This window comes from Buteo buteo, chromosome 26 (genome assembly GCF_964188355.1).
Source record: "Buteo buteo chromosome 26, bButBut1.hap1.1, whole genome shotgun sequence".
In the NCBI taxonomy this organism is placed as follows: domain Eukaryota; kingdom Metazoa; phylum Chordata; class Aves; order Accipitriformes; family Accipitridae; genus Buteo; species Buteo buteo.
Window position 1 is genome coordinate 6664932 of NC_134196.1, and position 18307 is coordinate 6683238.

The 18307-nt window shown below is 38.1% G+C and overlaps 1 protein-coding gene across 2 annotated transcripts in view; it reads left to right on the plus strand.

Annotated features, from left to right (window-relative positions):
• KITLG (KIT ligand) overlaps positions 1-18307 on the plus strand; it is a 57428-nt gene that overhangs the window by 26137 nt on the left and 12984 nt on the right. The window contains exons 2-6 of one of the 2 annotated variants that reach the window (XM_075057916.1): positions 210-323; positions 8815-8877; positions 13531-13710; positions 15621-15783; positions 16666-16761. In XM_075057916.1, the coding sequence (XP_074914017.1) occupies positions 210-323; positions 8815-8877; positions 13531-13710; positions 15621-15783; positions 16666-16761 (616 nt within the window). The remainder of the gene's footprint in view (positions 1-209; positions 324-8814; positions 8878-13530; positions 13711-15620; positions 15784-16665; positions 16762-18307) is intronic. The other variant, XM_075057918.1, reaches the window with a different exon arrangement.

Here is an 18307-nt window from a genome sequence, read left to right on the forward strand (position 1 = left end):
CTTCTAGAAAAGATCAATTAAGTGCATTTCTGTGGACCCCTGCCATGAAGGTTATACTATAGTGGTACAAGTATGTCCTCATGAAAGATGGAAGAGTATTGTTGCAGCTAGACTTTGTATATGAAAAACATTACTACAATCTCGTTATTTCACGTTTGGAGATTGCTTACTTGGGATTTCTTGTTTCTTTTTTGTTTTTTACTAAATAGACTTGGATTATCACTTGCTTTTGTCTTCAACTACTCCTGCTTAATCCTCTTGTCAAAGCCCAGAGTTCCTGCGGGAATCCAGTGACAGATGATGTGAATGACATTGCAAAATTGGTAAGTAGCTTTTTTTTTTAAATTATTCTTTATGTTAAACAATAATCAGTGACTAATGGCACTTACATTTTTAAGCAAAGTTAGCAAATCTATATCAGAACCAGGGGAATATTAAAAAAAAAAAATAAAATCCATTGACGTCTGTGACTTGATCAAAACTTTACTGCAGAGACTGGAGAGTAGTTTCAGAGTTCATTGAAGAGGTGATCTTCTTGACCAAGCTGGACTGTATGTACACATGTGTTTTCCTCCCTCCAAACTTCCATAAAAATTGTCAAAAGTCTTGATTTCTTCAAACATTGTCTGGGATCAGATTGCTTCCCATGCAGAAGAAAGATTATTGGCTTTGTGTTACTGATTACTGTGGAGCAGACTGGCAGCAAACACAACTGAAATGAATCGGAAGGCTTTACCTTAGGTTGTATGGGAAACTTGTGCCATATATAAAAATAGTATGATATTAGACATCATTGTAGCAATCAAGGCAATAACGATTGAACAGCTCTTACAGTCTTTAGGTATGAATAAGCTACACTCATTATGTGTTTCCCTCCCTACTTGCTGTACCTAGAAGTTAAGTCTGAAGGACTCGCAGCTTCATGTAAGAACTGAATTCATTTAAGTACATTTTAACTGTTACTTAATTGAACACTGCATTAACCTGAAAAACTGCATCTCCTTGTGTGAAGTCAGTTGGTATTTAACTCCACTGAAGTCCGTGATTATGCTAACTTGCAGTACTGCAGGATCTAGCACCAAAGCTTTTAAGAAATAATATATACTGAACACTTAACAAGCATCCCTTCATCTACACACTGACTTCAGCTGAAAATTATGGCTTCATTATGGAAAAATGGTTGCAATACCAGTATTAATATTATCAAACACTTAATTTGGAGTCCCTTGCATTTGCTGCCAGCGCAGTGTTCTTAAGCTGTTTTCTTTGGGCATTGTTATATACATTGGCACATAGTGTAAGTCTCTGGGGGTGCTCTATAGTCCTACTCAGATGCTTAATGCTTCACATTAGTCCCTTTAGGCAGAATTCTGAAGTATCAGCATGTTTATTCAAGATAATATTTCATCTCTTGAAAGAATATTAAGCTTTGATTTAAACCTGTTGAAAGCATGACAGAACAACAGAACTCCTGTGAGGGCTGGTGAAACTGTCTAGTACAGGGTTTGCAATAACTTTTTGTCAATTATGCATCCTCAGAACAAATGCTTTAACTTTCCCCTTAGTACATTTTAAACTTCAAGAATGTATAAACACAGGTTACAAAAATTTGCATGCAGCTTGAGCAATCACACTTTGCTTCTGAGGTAAATTATGAAAGAAACCTAATAACATAAAAATTAGGTTAGTCTTTAATATGGCTGTGACTTTCCCTATCGTGTTCCTAGATCTTCCTCCAGACTAGTCCAGCAACTGCAGTTCTTGCAAATACCCCTGCAGCACTGTGTTTCCATACCCAGACCCTCCTCCACACCCCCTCTAAGTTCTCCACATGTAGCGTGGTTGCTGGTTCCCTCCCATGTGCCCTAGGCATGATGCCTACCTGAGCGATGTTTTGAACGCTTGCCGGATTTATATCTCCTTTTGCTTGGGCTGCTGGCTTGGCAGGAAGGACTTTGTGTGGCGACTGTTCTGTTGTATGTGCTGCTCGTCCTGGAAGAAAACCTCTGCCAACTGCCGGGGTTGCACTGTGCTTCTGCTGCTGCCAAGCCTGAGCAGAGTGGGGTAGGGCTGAGCTCCGGCCATTCCTCAGTGAGGATGCTCTACGGTCCTTCTCCTGACTTACACCCATACCTTTCGGATCTCTCTACCAAATGCAAAATTTGGGTGAAGTTAACTAGCAAGTTCAAAGATATTTTGGGTTGGAGAAATAACAGAGAGATGCAGAAAATGCAAAGCCCAGACACCTGGATTCTCTCTGGTTTGAGTTGTGCGTCTGAGAATGTTCTGAGGAAAGTCTGTATCCATGTTTTGTCTGTGTTAAATATTTGCATAGATTTTTCATGCAGAAATAACTTCTGTAAAGCCACTTGAGAACTGAAAGGGTAACAGGGAAATAAGTTTGGTATCTTCAATTTAGTATCAGAACTCTTGGTTTCAATTAAACTGACTATATTGCAAGTTGGTCATTTTCTTTTGAAATGCTGCAGCATGACAACTTGACATTGAGAACAAAATTTAAAAATATGTATATAATAAGGTTTAAAGTACTTTTTAAACAAAATATCATTAGCTGACAGTGTGAATACGAGAAGGGAGAAATTCACAGAGAACACTGACTGATCACATTACTTTGCTAAAAAGTACAGTTTTCTTATGCTATATGGAGTATATTCTTAGTACCTGTAATATGGACTCCAACATGATGTTGCTTAAAAATATAGTTCAGGAAACCATACAACTCTTGTAAATTACTATAAATGTTTTTATACCACTTCTGCTTTTTGAAACAAAATACAGTAATTGAATTAAGGAATGATATTCTGATGACTTACGTCTTCAAAATTAGACATAGAACCTATAGGTGGTTGGGTTCTTTATTGATCCTATTGGCCTTTAACAGTCTTATTTCTCCACTGATCCAAAGAGTTTGTGCCAGTAGGACATAGTGTTTTTTAATAAATGCCTTCACCTTTCACACTGAGAGCAAATTGTAGCACCAGGGATTTTGCAGAAGCTAATGTTATGTGTACAGTTATTGCCCATAGTTATTGTGATATTATCCACAAGCTCTATCACACTTGCTGAGAGTGGTATGACAGTTGTTTCCAAAGGCTTTATTCTTGGCCACACTGTCATGTTCTTTAAACCCTTTTGTCCACAGTCGTGAGTATAGTCCTGTATCTGTGTGTGCAATAAACTAGCTGTTCAGTGGTAGTATGCAAGTCCCATCATTTAGTTTAGGATATTGGCCCCTCTTCCTCCTGACTCATGACAAATGCTCGGACATCAGCTTAGATTCAGTATGGCCTGAATCCTCCACTAAGGTGGATTATGATCTCTTCATCTCCCCAAAATGTTAGTCTTCCATAGGCCTTTTCTCCTCACTGTGAAGGTGTATCACTATCTCTCCCCAGCCATTCAGGTCTATAACAAAGGTGTCCATTTTGACTCTTGATACTTCACAGATCCTTGTAAGTTCACTTTTAAAATCTCCATTGTTTTTCCTGTCATAACAGGAAAAAATGTTTTGTAGTTCTCTGTCCATACAGATTCACTTTTCTTCCAAATTCTTGGTGGATAAAAATCCAGTCTACTGAAAAGATTTCTCCTGGCTTCGACTTCTATAATTTTGCCCTTCTGTGTATTAATTTGCTGCTCTGACCTTGTATCTTCTACTTATTTCCTTCAAGCTGTTCTTCCTTTTTTTCATTATCAATGGCAAGCTTCTTGGTTTTGTCTTCAAAAGCACTATTAACACTGCCTGTGATGTCTTAACACATGCTGAGTTTGCCCTCTTGTCCTAGCTTCTCCTCATTATTTCCATGGTGTCTATTACGCTGTTCATGGCCACAGGAAGGATGCTCCTTGATGAAATCCAAGCAGATTCTCTTCCTCTTCTTATCTCGCACTAAAATTCTTTGCAGCATGAATCCTTGTCCCTCTTCTTTCTTTTTCCTACTCTGTTCTTCCCTACCTCTACTGCAGTTCACCTACAGCTTGCAAAATGGTGCCATAATTTGCTACCAAACTCTTTTGCCTGTAGCTTGATACAACCTAGTCTTTATTTATTTGGTTCTGGGCTTCTTGTTCCAAATACTGTAAACCACCAATATCACTGGTAGAAAACTGCTGAGCATGGCTGTGGCTGTGTTCTGCTTGACTCTACTGTATTCTAGAAATATGAGACGAACATTCCTCAGTCAACACTTTCTGTGAATAAAAATCAGGGATGTCTGCTAAGCCTAAGCTATTGGAGAATAAATAAGGCACACTGTGCAGTGCCTGAAAATGTGGGTCATTTGCCTAATCAACTTTGTGTTGAGTAATAAATTGAGGCCAGATGTATGGTGTAACTTGTTTTCAGTAGTGTTAATCTGGATTTTCACTAGCATCATATTAGACTCATACCAGAAGCTACAATCGGAAAGAAAGAGCAGATTCAATAACAATAAGGTTTCTGAGCATTAATCAACCTAAGACCAAACCAGACTGGTATCTGTTCGTACAAAAATGACTTGTATTTTCTGCAAGATTAAATTTTTTCAAATCTTAGTAATATAATTTTGTCATATGAAGAATGTGTCCTAAGTAAAATGATTTTAAGACGCAAAGAACAATTGAACAATCATTTTTGTTTTTTTTAATAGTGAGAACTTTAAAAGCATAATTTCATACCTATAGACAACAAAAGTATTTAGAGAGTATTCATTCTGCATTACTAATCACTTGAACTCCTGCTTCTTTTTTAATGAAGATGTCTGGAGGGAAACACATTACTTGATGAACAAATGTTCCGTATTATGAAACTGTAATTGCAGCACCTGTCAATAAAGCCTGTCACCATTGTTCTTTTCAGCACAGTAAGTCAGCAGAAAGCTGCATTGCTGTAATTGTGACTCTGATTTTGCATAAGTTAGGAATCTGTTTGATATATTTTTGTTAAATATGAATATCAAACCTAAGTATAAGTAGAATTTTCACTGAGCTGTGCACTGTATATAGAATGTACCTACATATTTTGGTTTCATCCATTAACAAAATCTAAGATATTCACCTCTTCCTCCATGAACTAAAGCAATTTTTTTCTTTTGAATGTTGGAAGCCTAAACAATAGTCAGCATTTACTGACCAGGTTGCTTGTTCGAAACATGCTGTTTCAAACACTTTGCCTTCACTTTGCATCTTTGCTATAAATGTGTACTTTACACTCTCTGCAACATTTGAGATTTATTTTTAAATGGATCTAACTCTCCTGAGTGAAGGGGTTGTAAAAAATGATCCAGTGTTGTTATCCTGCAAATAATCTGCCACTATGGCTGCAAGAAGTGTGAACGGAAATTGTTAACATGTTGTCTTAAGCCGAATGAAGAGGATTTTATTAACTGCTTCATTAGCAGATGAGAACGAGTAGATTGCAGAGATGATGGACAGAAAGTGGAAGCTCCTACAGGAAAAGAAAAACCAAGGATGCAAAGAAGGGAGATGCAGAGGTATTAAACAGTAGGAAAAGGGAATGATGAAGAGAGAAGTGGGAGGTAGAAATGGTAACCAAAAAGAAAGTATGGTTTTCCCATCACATGTCTCAGAGTAAAAAAGAAATCACTGACAGTGGTAAATGGTAATTCTTACTTTATTAACTTACTTTATCTTGGATTTGTGTATGAAAAAAAAAAAAGCCCTCATTTCAAAGCACTTGACTGCAGAGACAGGTCATCTCTCTTATGTTCTGCTGTTGCAATGAAAGAGTAGTTTATGGAACTCAAATCGCTTTTATAACATCCCTTTTTCATTTCCCTATCTATGTGACCATGAGCATATTTTAAAAGTATATTTGGGTTATGCAATGTTAACAGTGCTGTATTAAATATTCAAACCTCTGTATGTCAAAAGGAATCTTACATTCCCCAGTTTGAGATTTTGTTACAACTGGGAATATAGCACTTAATGTTGGGTTTACATGGATTTAAAGACAAAAGTCTAGTTTCCTTCTTCTTCACCTCTTCTCAGAGCCTGATAGGATATCTACAACCACACACACACTATATGAGAGAAACTTTTTGTGGCATTTTAATTGCAATGCAGGGTTCTTTTAGTTCTATATGATACTTTCCAAGATTATCAGTTGACATTCTCTATAATCATCAAAACTGTTACTTTTGTCTAAACCAAGGTAAGTCATGCAGGCAGGTATTTCGTTGCCCCCAAATTTGTCACTGTACTTAAGGAGTTGAGTTACAGGAACCAAAAAAGCCATTCCAGGACTTGGAGTTTCAAGGGACAGTCCCTTTCCCTTTCCATCCCTCTTGTTGTGTGCTCCTTGGTGGGAGCTGCAGCAGTCAGGGCATCCCGCACAGAGCAGGTGTGCAGAGACCTTTCATTCCTTTCAGGATCATTTCAGCAGTTGAAAATCAATTGGTTGGTTTTGGATCATAGTCTTGGTGGTTAGTCTTCAACGAAATTTCAAGATTCATTTTGGGAAAGCAAGAGAGTACAAAACGCACAGATTTAGTACAAACATATCCTTCACTCTTACATCAGGGGCTCTACCCTATTTTCTCTGCGTGAGTTGGGAAGTCCAACTGGGACACAAATATAAGTCCTTTGCTTTGACTGAGCTCCATCATTTACCATCAGCAGAGCATCTGGCATGTGGAGTTTAATCAATAAAACTTTAACAAGTTGTTTCGTCTTGAGGCAGGGCATATATTTTGTGTTTGACACCCTCCCCCCCAGTGATAATCATTTTTAGTAGTAAATGCAAAAATATCTTTTCTGATTCACGGTCTGTCAAGGAGAAAAATATCTGAAGCTGAGCTGTATTCTCTGGCTTTGTTTGAGAAGCTGTAAGAGCTCTTGGGCAGTTACTTTTTTTTTTTTTAACTGTGCATGAAAAGTGCTTGACAGGCTCTGATGCCAGTAAAGTAGATTGTATACATAATGCATATCAATTCTTGTAGTGTTCATTGATTTGGAACAAATTTAATCTTCCAGTGACCTTTCTTAAAGAACGGTGCTTTTGCTGACATTGCTAAGTATCGAATCCCTCTAGAGTGAGTATGGGAAACTTTGCACATACAGTAGCATCTTCACTATCTTTGCTGCTTGAAGTGCTGCTAATCCTACCTCTCTAGGCACGCGAAGGAAGCTGGAAAAGAAACTGGATTAGCTATTAATTTGTCATGACGTCAGGATGTTTTTAGAGGAAGGAAAAATATGCAAAAAAATGTGGGTAAGGATTTAGAATAAATCAGACACTCTAAAGAAAAAACAAATGTATTGCAATTTTTTTTCAGTATTTATAGCATCTTGAATCAACTCTCCAAAATGCCAGGTAATAGAAATTGATATAGAGAATTTTAGTGGCACTTCTGCAACTGCTGTTTTGGGAATGTGTAGGTATAAAAATAAAAAAAAAAAAAAGAAAACTGATCTACAGAAAGGAATTTACCAGGATCATTTGTATGAAACTTGTTTTTTAAAGCTGTGGGAGAAAGCTAGGTGTCACTGAACTGAAAGATTGTGTCTTAGCCCACGTTGTAAATAAAAAAATATTTGGAATTCACTAGTGACTGACTATGCATAAGCATTGTCCTTGGTCATTTCTAGAACAATAACATTTTGAAATTGCTTTTTTAATTTTTAATTGAAACTAAATTTTAATTAACAAATAAAACATTCTGTTGTGTCAAACAAAATACTACCTAAAAACTGCACAGGGAAAAAAAAAAAATAATCCCTGTGCTGGTTGCTATAGCAGCAGAATCAAAAGCAGCCATAACAGAATGATCTTTAACCTGAAGAAGTAGAAATGCTTTGCTGAACAAAGTACAGATTCTGGTTCACCGAAGGAATTACGTATATGCTTATTGTCTTTTGATTAAATGGATTTCAACCAGGATGAGAAATATCAATTGATTCTTTCACTGAAACTGAAGAAAATAGATTTTCTGTATCACTAAGCATTATAGTATTGGTAAACGTTTTGAAAAAAAAGTACTTCAAGAGATTGTGGATCGTGGCAGCGTCTCCCTTTTCATCTCTCCACTCAGCACATTCCCCAGATGATCAACCACTTCTCACAGTAGTGTTGGATTCTATCTGTGGTAGATTGCATTGTATAATTCAATGAGAACCCTTCTTCCACTCCTTGTCCTTGCTTCAGCACACCTCATACTTACCTGCATCTGCAAAGCCATGCTCAGCTAACGTGTGCGGAAGCTCTCCTTTGCCCCAGAACACTGCTATGATTTAATTATATTGCTCACCATTAGTAAGAGGCACAGCTTCAAAGTTAAAGTTGTGCGCAAGTGTTTTTCTGACCTGGTACATAACTAAGCATAAGGCAGGCAAGTATTTCTTTAGGTTCAGATTGGAAATTATTTGAAGGAAGAAGGCTTAGAGACTACTGGGTACTCTACTGTTTGGAGTGGTTGGGGTTATACAGAAATTGTCACATAAACACTTCAAGACATGCCATTAAAAGATGAAAACGCAGTGGAGTTTCTGCAGTAATGAATAAACTCAGATCACTTCTCACCACATTACTGACTTTAATTCTGCTGGGAAGTGGTAGCATTGAACATGATCAGATTGGGTCTGGGAATGTTACAAAGGTGTGGAAAGATGCTTCACTTCTGAGCAAATAAGAGTCAGTAGCAGTTCCACAGGAAACTGAGTATGTAAACTTTTGCACCTGGTAGGTTACTGAAAATTTGTGTTGAATATCTGATAGATTTTATTGAATACGGTGATGGAAATTAAGTCTTACTTTGTGTAGTCAGTAATAACGTTTTTATTATCTGTTTATTGTAGGTTGGAAATCTCCCAAATGATTATATGATAACCCTTAAATATGTCCCGAAGATGGATAGCCTGGTATGTACAACCACTTCAAGTTAATCCCAATAAAATAGCCCACTGGAACCAGTGATGGCCATAACATTTTGTACCTAGTCCTGTGGTTTAGAAAGTTAGAGTTAAATAATGGTTATTTCACTTTTCATACTCTTTGCGATTATTCATTTAAAAGAAATGTAGAGAGATTCCTGCAATCACTTAAAACCTTTTTAGTTGCAGGAATATTAGAAAAATGTTTCTTCATATGAATTTTTTGAACATTTTCTCTGGAAAAAGTCAAACTACGGTATTATTTCATCTTGTCAATTGAAAATTGTTGCTTTCTTAAAGAAGTAGTTTCTTTGTAATTATACTTTGGAATATTCTGTAGAATGTCCTTCTCATTTCAGCCAGTGGAAATGCCATTAAAGCACAACAAATACAGAGCAGCCAATAAAGAGAACCCTAAGTTCAGCAAATGGTAGCATCAGTAACTAAACAAACTGGTAGAAAGTGAGGACATTATTTCATTCAAACATGCTTTGTATTATTCTTTCTATATAATCCCACAGTTAGTGATACTTTCAAATAAGCATCATCTACCTTCTTTAAAACTTTATAACCTTTTTGTATTAAGAACTTTTTCATATTATATTATTTCTTATTCTACTAAATATTTTTGAAGTTTTTCCTTAATTTTAAAAAAATATTTTTAGAGTGATGCATTGAAAATGCTCTGTTGGTTGTTGCATACACTGCAAGAAAAAGAAGAGGAGGAAAAAAGGTGAAAGTAGAAATTATGCTGAATACTGTACTGTACTATATTGTTTTAAGGAAAGAAAAACAGTAAGAAAAAGACTAGTTTGTCAGTTAAACTGAACAATGTTGAGCCTGTCTTAAGAATGAATCATTGTACACATACATCAGTAGTTGGAAATCATCTGGTAGATGCAAGAAGCTGGTTTTGTGTCTGTACAAAGTTTTTGTTATGAAAATCCAATTTGTGTGCGATACACATACGAAAACTCATCCTATCCTACAACATTGTAGCAAATCTAGCAATATTCCCTATTGATACTGGAGAACGATGCCAGAAGCAACATCCTCTCAGTCCTGAATAACTAGAAGATGGCTGGAGGAAAAGGAGGCTGTGGGGTAGTGAAGGGCCCCGAGCTGTGAGGTTACGATGTATTATGGCAGATCTGGCAGTGTTCTTATGAGTTTTGTTGGAAGCTCGAGGCTTTTACTAAAACTTAGAGTACTTTAAAAAAAACAGTTTAAACTTGATTCCTTAGACAGAAAAACTGCAGAACAAATGCTACAGAAGCCAGGTACTAGATCCTGTACAATATAATTAAAACTAACAGAAAAATTTCCATTTCTGAAAAGAGCCAATACCCAGAGAAAAAGGAAGTAAGCCTGGCTGCCACCATCCCCTGCCTGCAGTGCTTTTTGAAATTCAATGATCTGGGGAGTACAGCTGTAGCCTGAGCGCTGCTCCCCAGCCTCGGGGATGAGCACAGCAGCTGATAGGCAAGATCCAGGCTGGATTGGGGCTGTTCCCTCCACTGCGCTCCTGGGCAGGTTGGCACTGCGGGTGAAGAAGGCCAGGGAGCCCGCTTGAGTGATGAGTCCTGGTTGTTCTCATTGCTTAACTCTTACCTTGCTTCATGGTTCAGTTTTGGCTGCCAGTACGCAGTTTCTTTTCTATAGTTTAAATGCCATGTCATCTTGCTGCATCCTATCCAGAAACTTGGATCTAGTTTACATTTAGGACAAGCAGCCAAGAAATAAATAGGAAGAAGAGAAGTTCAGAGCCGGGATTTCCATATTCCCTTTGCTCATACGCCACTTTCAGTCATGGCGATGAAAGGTGCAGCTCTTGGCCACATGCCTTCACAGGAGGAAGTATTCAGCGGTATTCACATCCCGCTTTGCCAAATTCCCCTCTGGGGATTTCAGGTTGTGTTACACATACCACACCAAAGGCTGGCTGAATAAGTCGGGTTTGCTCTGGGTTCCGCAAGGTCCCTGCAAGCTGGGAAATCCACAGCTTTGCATGAGGTGAATGCCCTTTGTTCAGCTCTGAAAGGATTGAAACGGTGCTCTGCAATTTTTTCTCCGATAGATTTCAATCTTCGGTGTGTGCATAAAGTGGGAAATGTACCCAAGGTAACAAGTCTGAAATGTAGATGACTAAAGGTAGGAAGGCAGGGTGAATGCAAAGCAGATGGGAAGCCAGTGTAGTGCATGTAACAGGAACAGACTGACCCGATCCATTAAACAGAAGGGTTGTTGCATTATGCACTAGCTCAAGGCATCTGAGTGCCTTTAAAAGTAGTCTCGCTTAGACTGAACTTCGGAGTCTAACCTGAAGGTTAAAAGGCAAAGATGACAGGAGCAGGGGCTGAACTCAGAAGAGGAGATAAACTTCAAACTTTTAGATAGGCGTAGAAAGGAAAAGCTAAATGAGGACTACCTGGAAGTATGAGGGAAGTCAGGTTTGCAATTGCCCTAAAACGTAAATCTTGGCCAAAGTTTACACAAAAAAGCAGAGTTAAACCTCTATTTCTCCTTGCAAAGAACGTCACATTTCTCAATTTCAGCAGTTTCATCCCTGTGTTTGGTAGATATTGATATAGCAAGTGATTGCACAGCTTGATATTACTGAAAAGAAAACTTAAAGCTCTCGTGAAATACAGCTTTGTAGGTCAGAACGGTTCAGTCAGAGGAGACTCCCACACACATGCTAAACTGCGGGAGCAACAAAATAGATTCCCTGCTGGAATCACCAAATGCTCACTAGGACAAGCGGCAAGCTTTTGCTAGTCCTTGCCAAAGGAGAATGCACACCCACGAAACCTCAGAGGAAAAGGGTTTCCAGGTTTGCAGTTCAGCGAAGCACGGAAGTTCTGTGTCCGTGTTCCTACACCAAAGCAGAGGAAAATGTGTTGTCTGTCTGATGAGGGCAGTGGGACGTGGCATAACGCATGCTGCTTGAACGGAGTACGTTTCAACAAGCTTTCTCCGATTTATTTGCTTCTGCCTCTCCCCTCCCGTTGTTGTTCTTGAAGGAAAAAAGGGAAGCAGAATCAAGCCAAATGCCATCCATTTCACATTTTGTTTAACTTTTTTTTTAAGTCATTGTTGAGATAATTACAGAAGGTTTTAATAATGACTTGCCACTTGCTATCAGTGTGTGAGAGAGTTGTACACAAAAGTGAAAAGTCAGGTACAGCTGAACAATGTATTTACATTTGGTTCTCTAAGTCTGGAAGCCTAATAGTCTGGAATAGTCTTTGAAAGCATGAAGTGTGGTTTTCCTCATCAAAAACATTTACACATCACGGCAGAACACCACTTGTATCACCGAGAAAGTAATTTGTCGCCAAGTGATGATATCTATAGTAGTGCATAAAGTTTTTTGAATAAAGAATCTGTATGCAGGTTTATTGCAGAAATTTGAGTAAAATGAGATTAAGTCTAGAAACAGATACATCGCCAAACATGTATTGTGCATTGCAGAAGGTGGAGCGGATGGATTCAGTGGATGCTGCCCATCCACTGGGCAGCAATTGGAAACTGTTTTAGTGATACTGAGAGTACTTAGAGGTTGCTGGGCCAAGATCTTCATGTCTGGCAAGCTTTAATGATCCTGAGACATTTTCAGCCATTGAAAAAATAGCTTCACATATGGAATAAATTCCCATAACATTTACCATTAAAAATTCAGCATTTATTGGAAAGGGATTTCCACATACATGTTGCAGTGTGACTAATGCATTACCTGTATTTTTGTTGGCTGTATTGAGTTAGGGTTTTTCCTGGGCTGGGTGGCTTTTTTATTTACTCGACTACTGTTATGTAAATCTAAGTAAAAGAAGTTAATGACTCCCTCTGAGGCAGCAAGATGAATGACCAGGTTTCAATCACATGAACAGCTGTACAAACTTTATCTGCAAACTAATTGCATAGGTGGCAGTGAAAGGATTTGAACTCTGTTCCAGTGGCACAGATAGGGCAGATACCACAACAGGCTGTGCAGAGCCCTTTTGTCAGTGAAAACTCAGGAAAAGAAAGACATTTAGATCTAGAAACTGTTCTCGGGAATGGCATTTAGTGAAAAAGCTGAAGAGAAGGAGTTAACTAAGCTAACTAGTTTAAAGGAGGATAAAAGCACACATGGATTTAATGCAAAATGTTTATGGAAACTTTCTTCAGAAGATACTTAAATCAAGGATCTTTGGGGTTAACTGAGTCATGTAGGGTAACAATAATAAAATGAAAACTGAGATTGGTTTAAAGAAAGTCTGGAGAAAATTGTTTAAGCAGTAGTTATTTAAAAAAAACAAATAGGTTAATGAAAGCATGAACTAGGGTTCGTAGTAGTGTGTCCCAAGGCTCAAATTCTCAACAGACTGATGCTTAGCATTCATTAAGAATTTAATGAAGGGTTGGCACTTAACAGACAACCATAAATATGTCAGTATCAGTGAGAATAGAAATCTTACTAAAAAGACTGAAGAGAAAGTTGGCCATAGTAAAGAACACGAATTTTAATTTAGACTTTCAAGTTAATTTAAATTGGAAAGAACAGTCTAATCTACTTTTGCACATTGAGCTGATTAACCAGTTTTTACAAAAGTCTGATATTTAATCTACGTCTCTGTTTCTCTTTTTGTCCCTTGACAGCCTAATCATTGTTGGTTGCATTTGATGGTGCCTGAATTTTCAAGGAGTCTACATAATCTTCTCCAGAAATTTTCAGATATTTCAGATATGTCTGATGTTTTAAGCAACTATTCGATCATCAATAATCTCACAAGGATAATCAATGATCTTATGGCATGCCTAGCTTTTGATAAAAATAAGGTAATCTTATACAGAGTTTCTACTTTTATGCTGGATATTTTTATTTGAACTTTCTGTTGCACAGTATTTGGTAATAGTTTAAAAATGTCTAAAGCTTCATTAGATTTGTTCTTATTTTTATTTCTGTACATCTGAAATCATACTTTGTTTAGAAATGCACTGAGTACACTGTGCTAATGTTGGCTAGTTGTTATCTCCTGTTTCAAAGGAAAGTGGCTTACAAGGAATTACAGTGTATACAATGACCTGTATACAGTTAGTTAAGTAGTCAAAAATGTAACTGGCATCTTTAAGATAATTAATTCATTCTGGTCTGTTTGAAACTGGCAGAAATCTTCCTTGTGCATTCAGCTTAAATTATTCATTTTGCTAGTGATCCTAATGTAAAGATGATGTCGTTGAAGTTATTAATATACTCTCAGTATATATCGCAGTGTGTGAAGCTCTGAAAGCTTCACCATGGTTTAATGAACTTTTTTATACAAAGACACAGCAAAGACTAGAGGATATCAGCCCATTTCCATGTGTTTCTGGATTCCAACAGCAGCTGGAAGGATTCCAGGAGTCTCACTCAGGAGACATCTGATTCTCTTGTGTGAAAATGATGGGGGGAAAAAAAATTAACTTTCTAATCCCTTACTCAGCTCTAACCAGTCTATCAGTAATTAAAAATAAGTTCTGTAGTCGAAGGTTTTGTCCCACTAAACAAAATGGGCAAAATCTGTCATGTTCTTTAAGGCAAGGATTTAATCTTCTCTATATGTTTATTTTTGTCAAGTCCTTAGCTGTTGTAATTGCACGTGTTTAACTTCCAGAATAAATCAAATGGACTAAAACACTCAATCTCATTTAGAGTGGCATAACTTTGTAACCTTGTCATATATTGGCATTATATTGCTGAGAGTATTTGACATTCCTTACCTTTCTACTTCAAACTGAATTCTGTCCAATCTTCAATGTATCTTTTTTTTTTTTCCTATTCTTGTTCTGATGATTCAAAGCACTCAGCTGGGATGTGGTTGGGGAAGAGGAATTTCATTTTGTAGAATGAAGAAGTAAATATCCTGTAATTCAGATAAACAACTGGCTATTGATTTCCTCAGGAAAGAATGATCTTAAGTCTAGTACTTTCAGCATTAAACTTAAAATAATTTTGGAGCCAAAAATAGGAAGTTTTCTGTAGTACATATTTAACCTGTGTTCTTACCACTGTTCTCTGTGGGAGTACAGAGTAACCCCAGGCCAAATTCAACCTGCTAGCATTGAGAAACAGTTGTTATAAAAGCCAGAGTCAGGTAGAAATAAAAAAGAAGATAACCATCAATGATTTTAACATGGACCTCAACCTTGTTGTTTAGTCTGGCATAACACACTTGTCTATTAGACCTCAGAGTGATTGGGCTTCCTTGTTTATAGTCTTGCTCTTATTTTTAGGTACATTATCAGGGTTCTCAGCGTGTTTCTTTGCAGTAATGTATCCCAGCTATTGTATTCTGTTCCCTGTACTCTTATGACAATAGCTATGATTGTGTTGTGTTCCTGTGTTCTGATTAAAAGGATCATGTGGAACATTGCAAAGTAATGTGAAGTCAAGGTAATTTTTTTTTAATAAGGGGAAATAAAAAAAAGTCTCTTCATTTTCAGTGTAGGATGGGAGACTGCCTTTCATTCCTTGGCAATTTTGCAACACTGGATTAATAATTTATTTCTATTTGCAAAGCTGATTTGAAATCCTCAGATCAGAGGGCTTGTATGTTTTATGAAGATTGCATACAGCAAATTTGTTCTTCTGCAGCTTAAAAATTTAAACTATTTTGTGTCATCTTTGGATATTTATATCATCTGTTGAGGTGCTGAAATGAGCAGCTCTCTTGACCTTCTTTCAAGCTGAATTCTATATTTTACCCTAGGATTTTATAAAAGAAAATGGTCACCTTTATGAAGAAGGTCACTTCATTCCTGAGGACTTTTTTAGGCACTTTAATAGCACCATTGAGGTCTACAAGGAGTTTGCAGACATGTTGGATAAGAACGACTGTGTTCTGCCTTCAACAGTAGAAACACCAGAGAATGGTAAGATGGCTGTTATTTTGGGGAACAGAATCTAAGTAGATATAAATGGGTGATTTTCCTTTGATTTCAGAGATGCTTAGGATCTGATGCTGTACCTCCGTGTCTCCTTTTTACTGCCAGTTAAAATTACTACCAACACCGAAGCTTGTATTTCTGTTCTCAGTCGAGTTCTATCTGGCAGTAAAACTAGTGACATCGTTCCTTAATATAATCCACATAACCTCACAATACTCTGCTCTGTTTCTTTTCATCCCAAATATATCCTGGATCGTCTTTTCACATTATTCTTCTTATCTTCTATTAATGTTCTGTTTAATCTTTATAAGGCAGTAAAGGAGCCTAAGGTTGCACTACTGAAAGGATAGGAAGCTAGAACAAGTTGTAAACTGCAGCAGCCTCAAGTCACCTCTATATTCATCCCACCCCTCCTGAAAAGGGTCATGTTTACTTCATTTAAAAATTTTAACAAGCCTAAGTCAGGCTCCTGCAGTTCATTCTCATCCTTCCAGTAAATGGATGTTTTGTATTTTCTTTTCTTTCACTCTCTCTAGTCACAGCTATTAGCTTTTAAAATAGGGCAATGTATCCAGTTGCATAGTTACACCAGTAGTAACTAGAAGTAGATCAGTGCCATAACCTAAGAACTTGTTTAAAGCCATTGCTTTTCCAGAATAGCTATTCAGCAGCAGCTCAGTGTGTAGACACATCTGCGTCATAAGACGACTGCCTTTTTTTGGCTTAATCCACTTTATAAACAACCCTGTAGCCAGATTTTTAAAACAGCCCTATAGCCACATCAGAGTAGCCCTATAGCCCATCATCTTATGTAGAGGGAACTGTATTTTAAGTTACATAATGCTGACACACTCATTTTCTATTTAGATTCCAGAGTCGCTGTCACAAAAACATTTTTGTTTCCTCCTGTTGCTGCCAGCTCCCTTAGGAATGACAGCATTGGCAGTAACACTAGCAGTAACAGTAAGTACAAGTGATTGAATTAATATATGTGTCTCCATTTTGTTCTGGTAGCTGGTTGTTACAAGAGCTCAGAGGAAAAGCATGTCATTAATTGTGCAAATTAATGGGAAGTTACTTGTGCCTGATGGTGTACCATGTGTTTCTCAGCTGTCATACTGAAATGCAATAAACTTACCTAATCAAAATTTAGAGATGCTATCAAGTTACAATGATGTGACAGCTCTCTACAACTTGGAGAGGGTAGGTCTCTTCGTTTTGGCTGTCGCGAGGTCTCGCTAGTCATATGGCCTCAGCAAACTTGTCTGTCCCAGACACCTCATTTTAACTCTCAGAAAAGGAAGTTGCTCTGAACGAAGAGAATAGCGGACCTAAACTGGGCTCAGGGTACTCATGTGGACAAAGAGGTTGCCTGTACGTTGCATTTTGAGAGTACTGTCAGTCCCAAGCTTGACACCAATCCTGAAGACAGTCCCCATGTTTGCTTGCTGTAGTCGGAGTAGGGCCAGCTCCACAGTCAGTGTGCTTTCGGTTGAAGTCAAGGACAAAGTCACTACACTTTTGGCAGGCTGTAATCTTCTCTCCAGCATGGCCACCTCTGTGTTTCTCATCTGTCTGGGTCAGTGTATTACATGACTGGTCGCTGACAGATGAGAGCGCCCGGAATTGTTGCTGTAAGAGCCTCTGTCATGAGGTCAGAAGGGATATAGGAATCTGAGGTGAAGAGAAACAGCGAAGTTTCAGGGGCTTTTAGTGACATCATGTACAACAAGGTCAATACTCCCTGGAGCTTTCCATGTGAACAAAAGAAGGGGATTTTCCTTAGAAGTTCTTGAAATGGTGGTTAAAGCTTATCCATGTTGTTGTTTCCCTTATTCCTGTTTCCCGATGCATCAGGATGACAATGTGTCTCTCTCTTACAATTTCCCCTTGTCACTTCACAAGCATCCGTGTTGTCTAAATGTGTGATGATGAAGCGTGTGGCTGGTACTCCTTGTGCTCAAGAAAACACGGGCAAGGAGGCAGCCTGATGTAGCCTGATGGGCACAATGGTAGCTCCTGACTGTGGGACAGATATTACTAAGTTTGAGTTTCTTCTCATGCTGCTTCTTTTGGGAATGTGTAATCTAGTTATTCTCTGGGTTCTTATCACCATGCGTGCTGCCTCTTAGTTGGCTCACAGCTGCTGTCAGATTTGAAACCCTTTCCTGATTGCTTTCTAATTAAGAGAAGGCCTTAAGTCATCATTTCGCAGAACCCTCTGAGTAGAAGGTTGGAACAAAAACCACCTTCGACTGCTGGCTGCCAGCCTGCCTCTCTGAAAAGGAGTAAGTCTTGCTGCTGCCATAAATTTCTCGCCAAAAGGTCACAGAGCTGGCTGCAAATAACCTGATGAGCCCAGGGCCAATTAGAAGGCACCAGGAGGGGGCTAAAGAGCACATACCTGTCCCTCTCAGGTCTGAACATGTGAGAATTTTTGCTGTTGCTGCTAGAGGAAGAATATTCAGCTGCAGCCTGAAGCAATGGGAGTGGATCAAGGAGCCAAAAG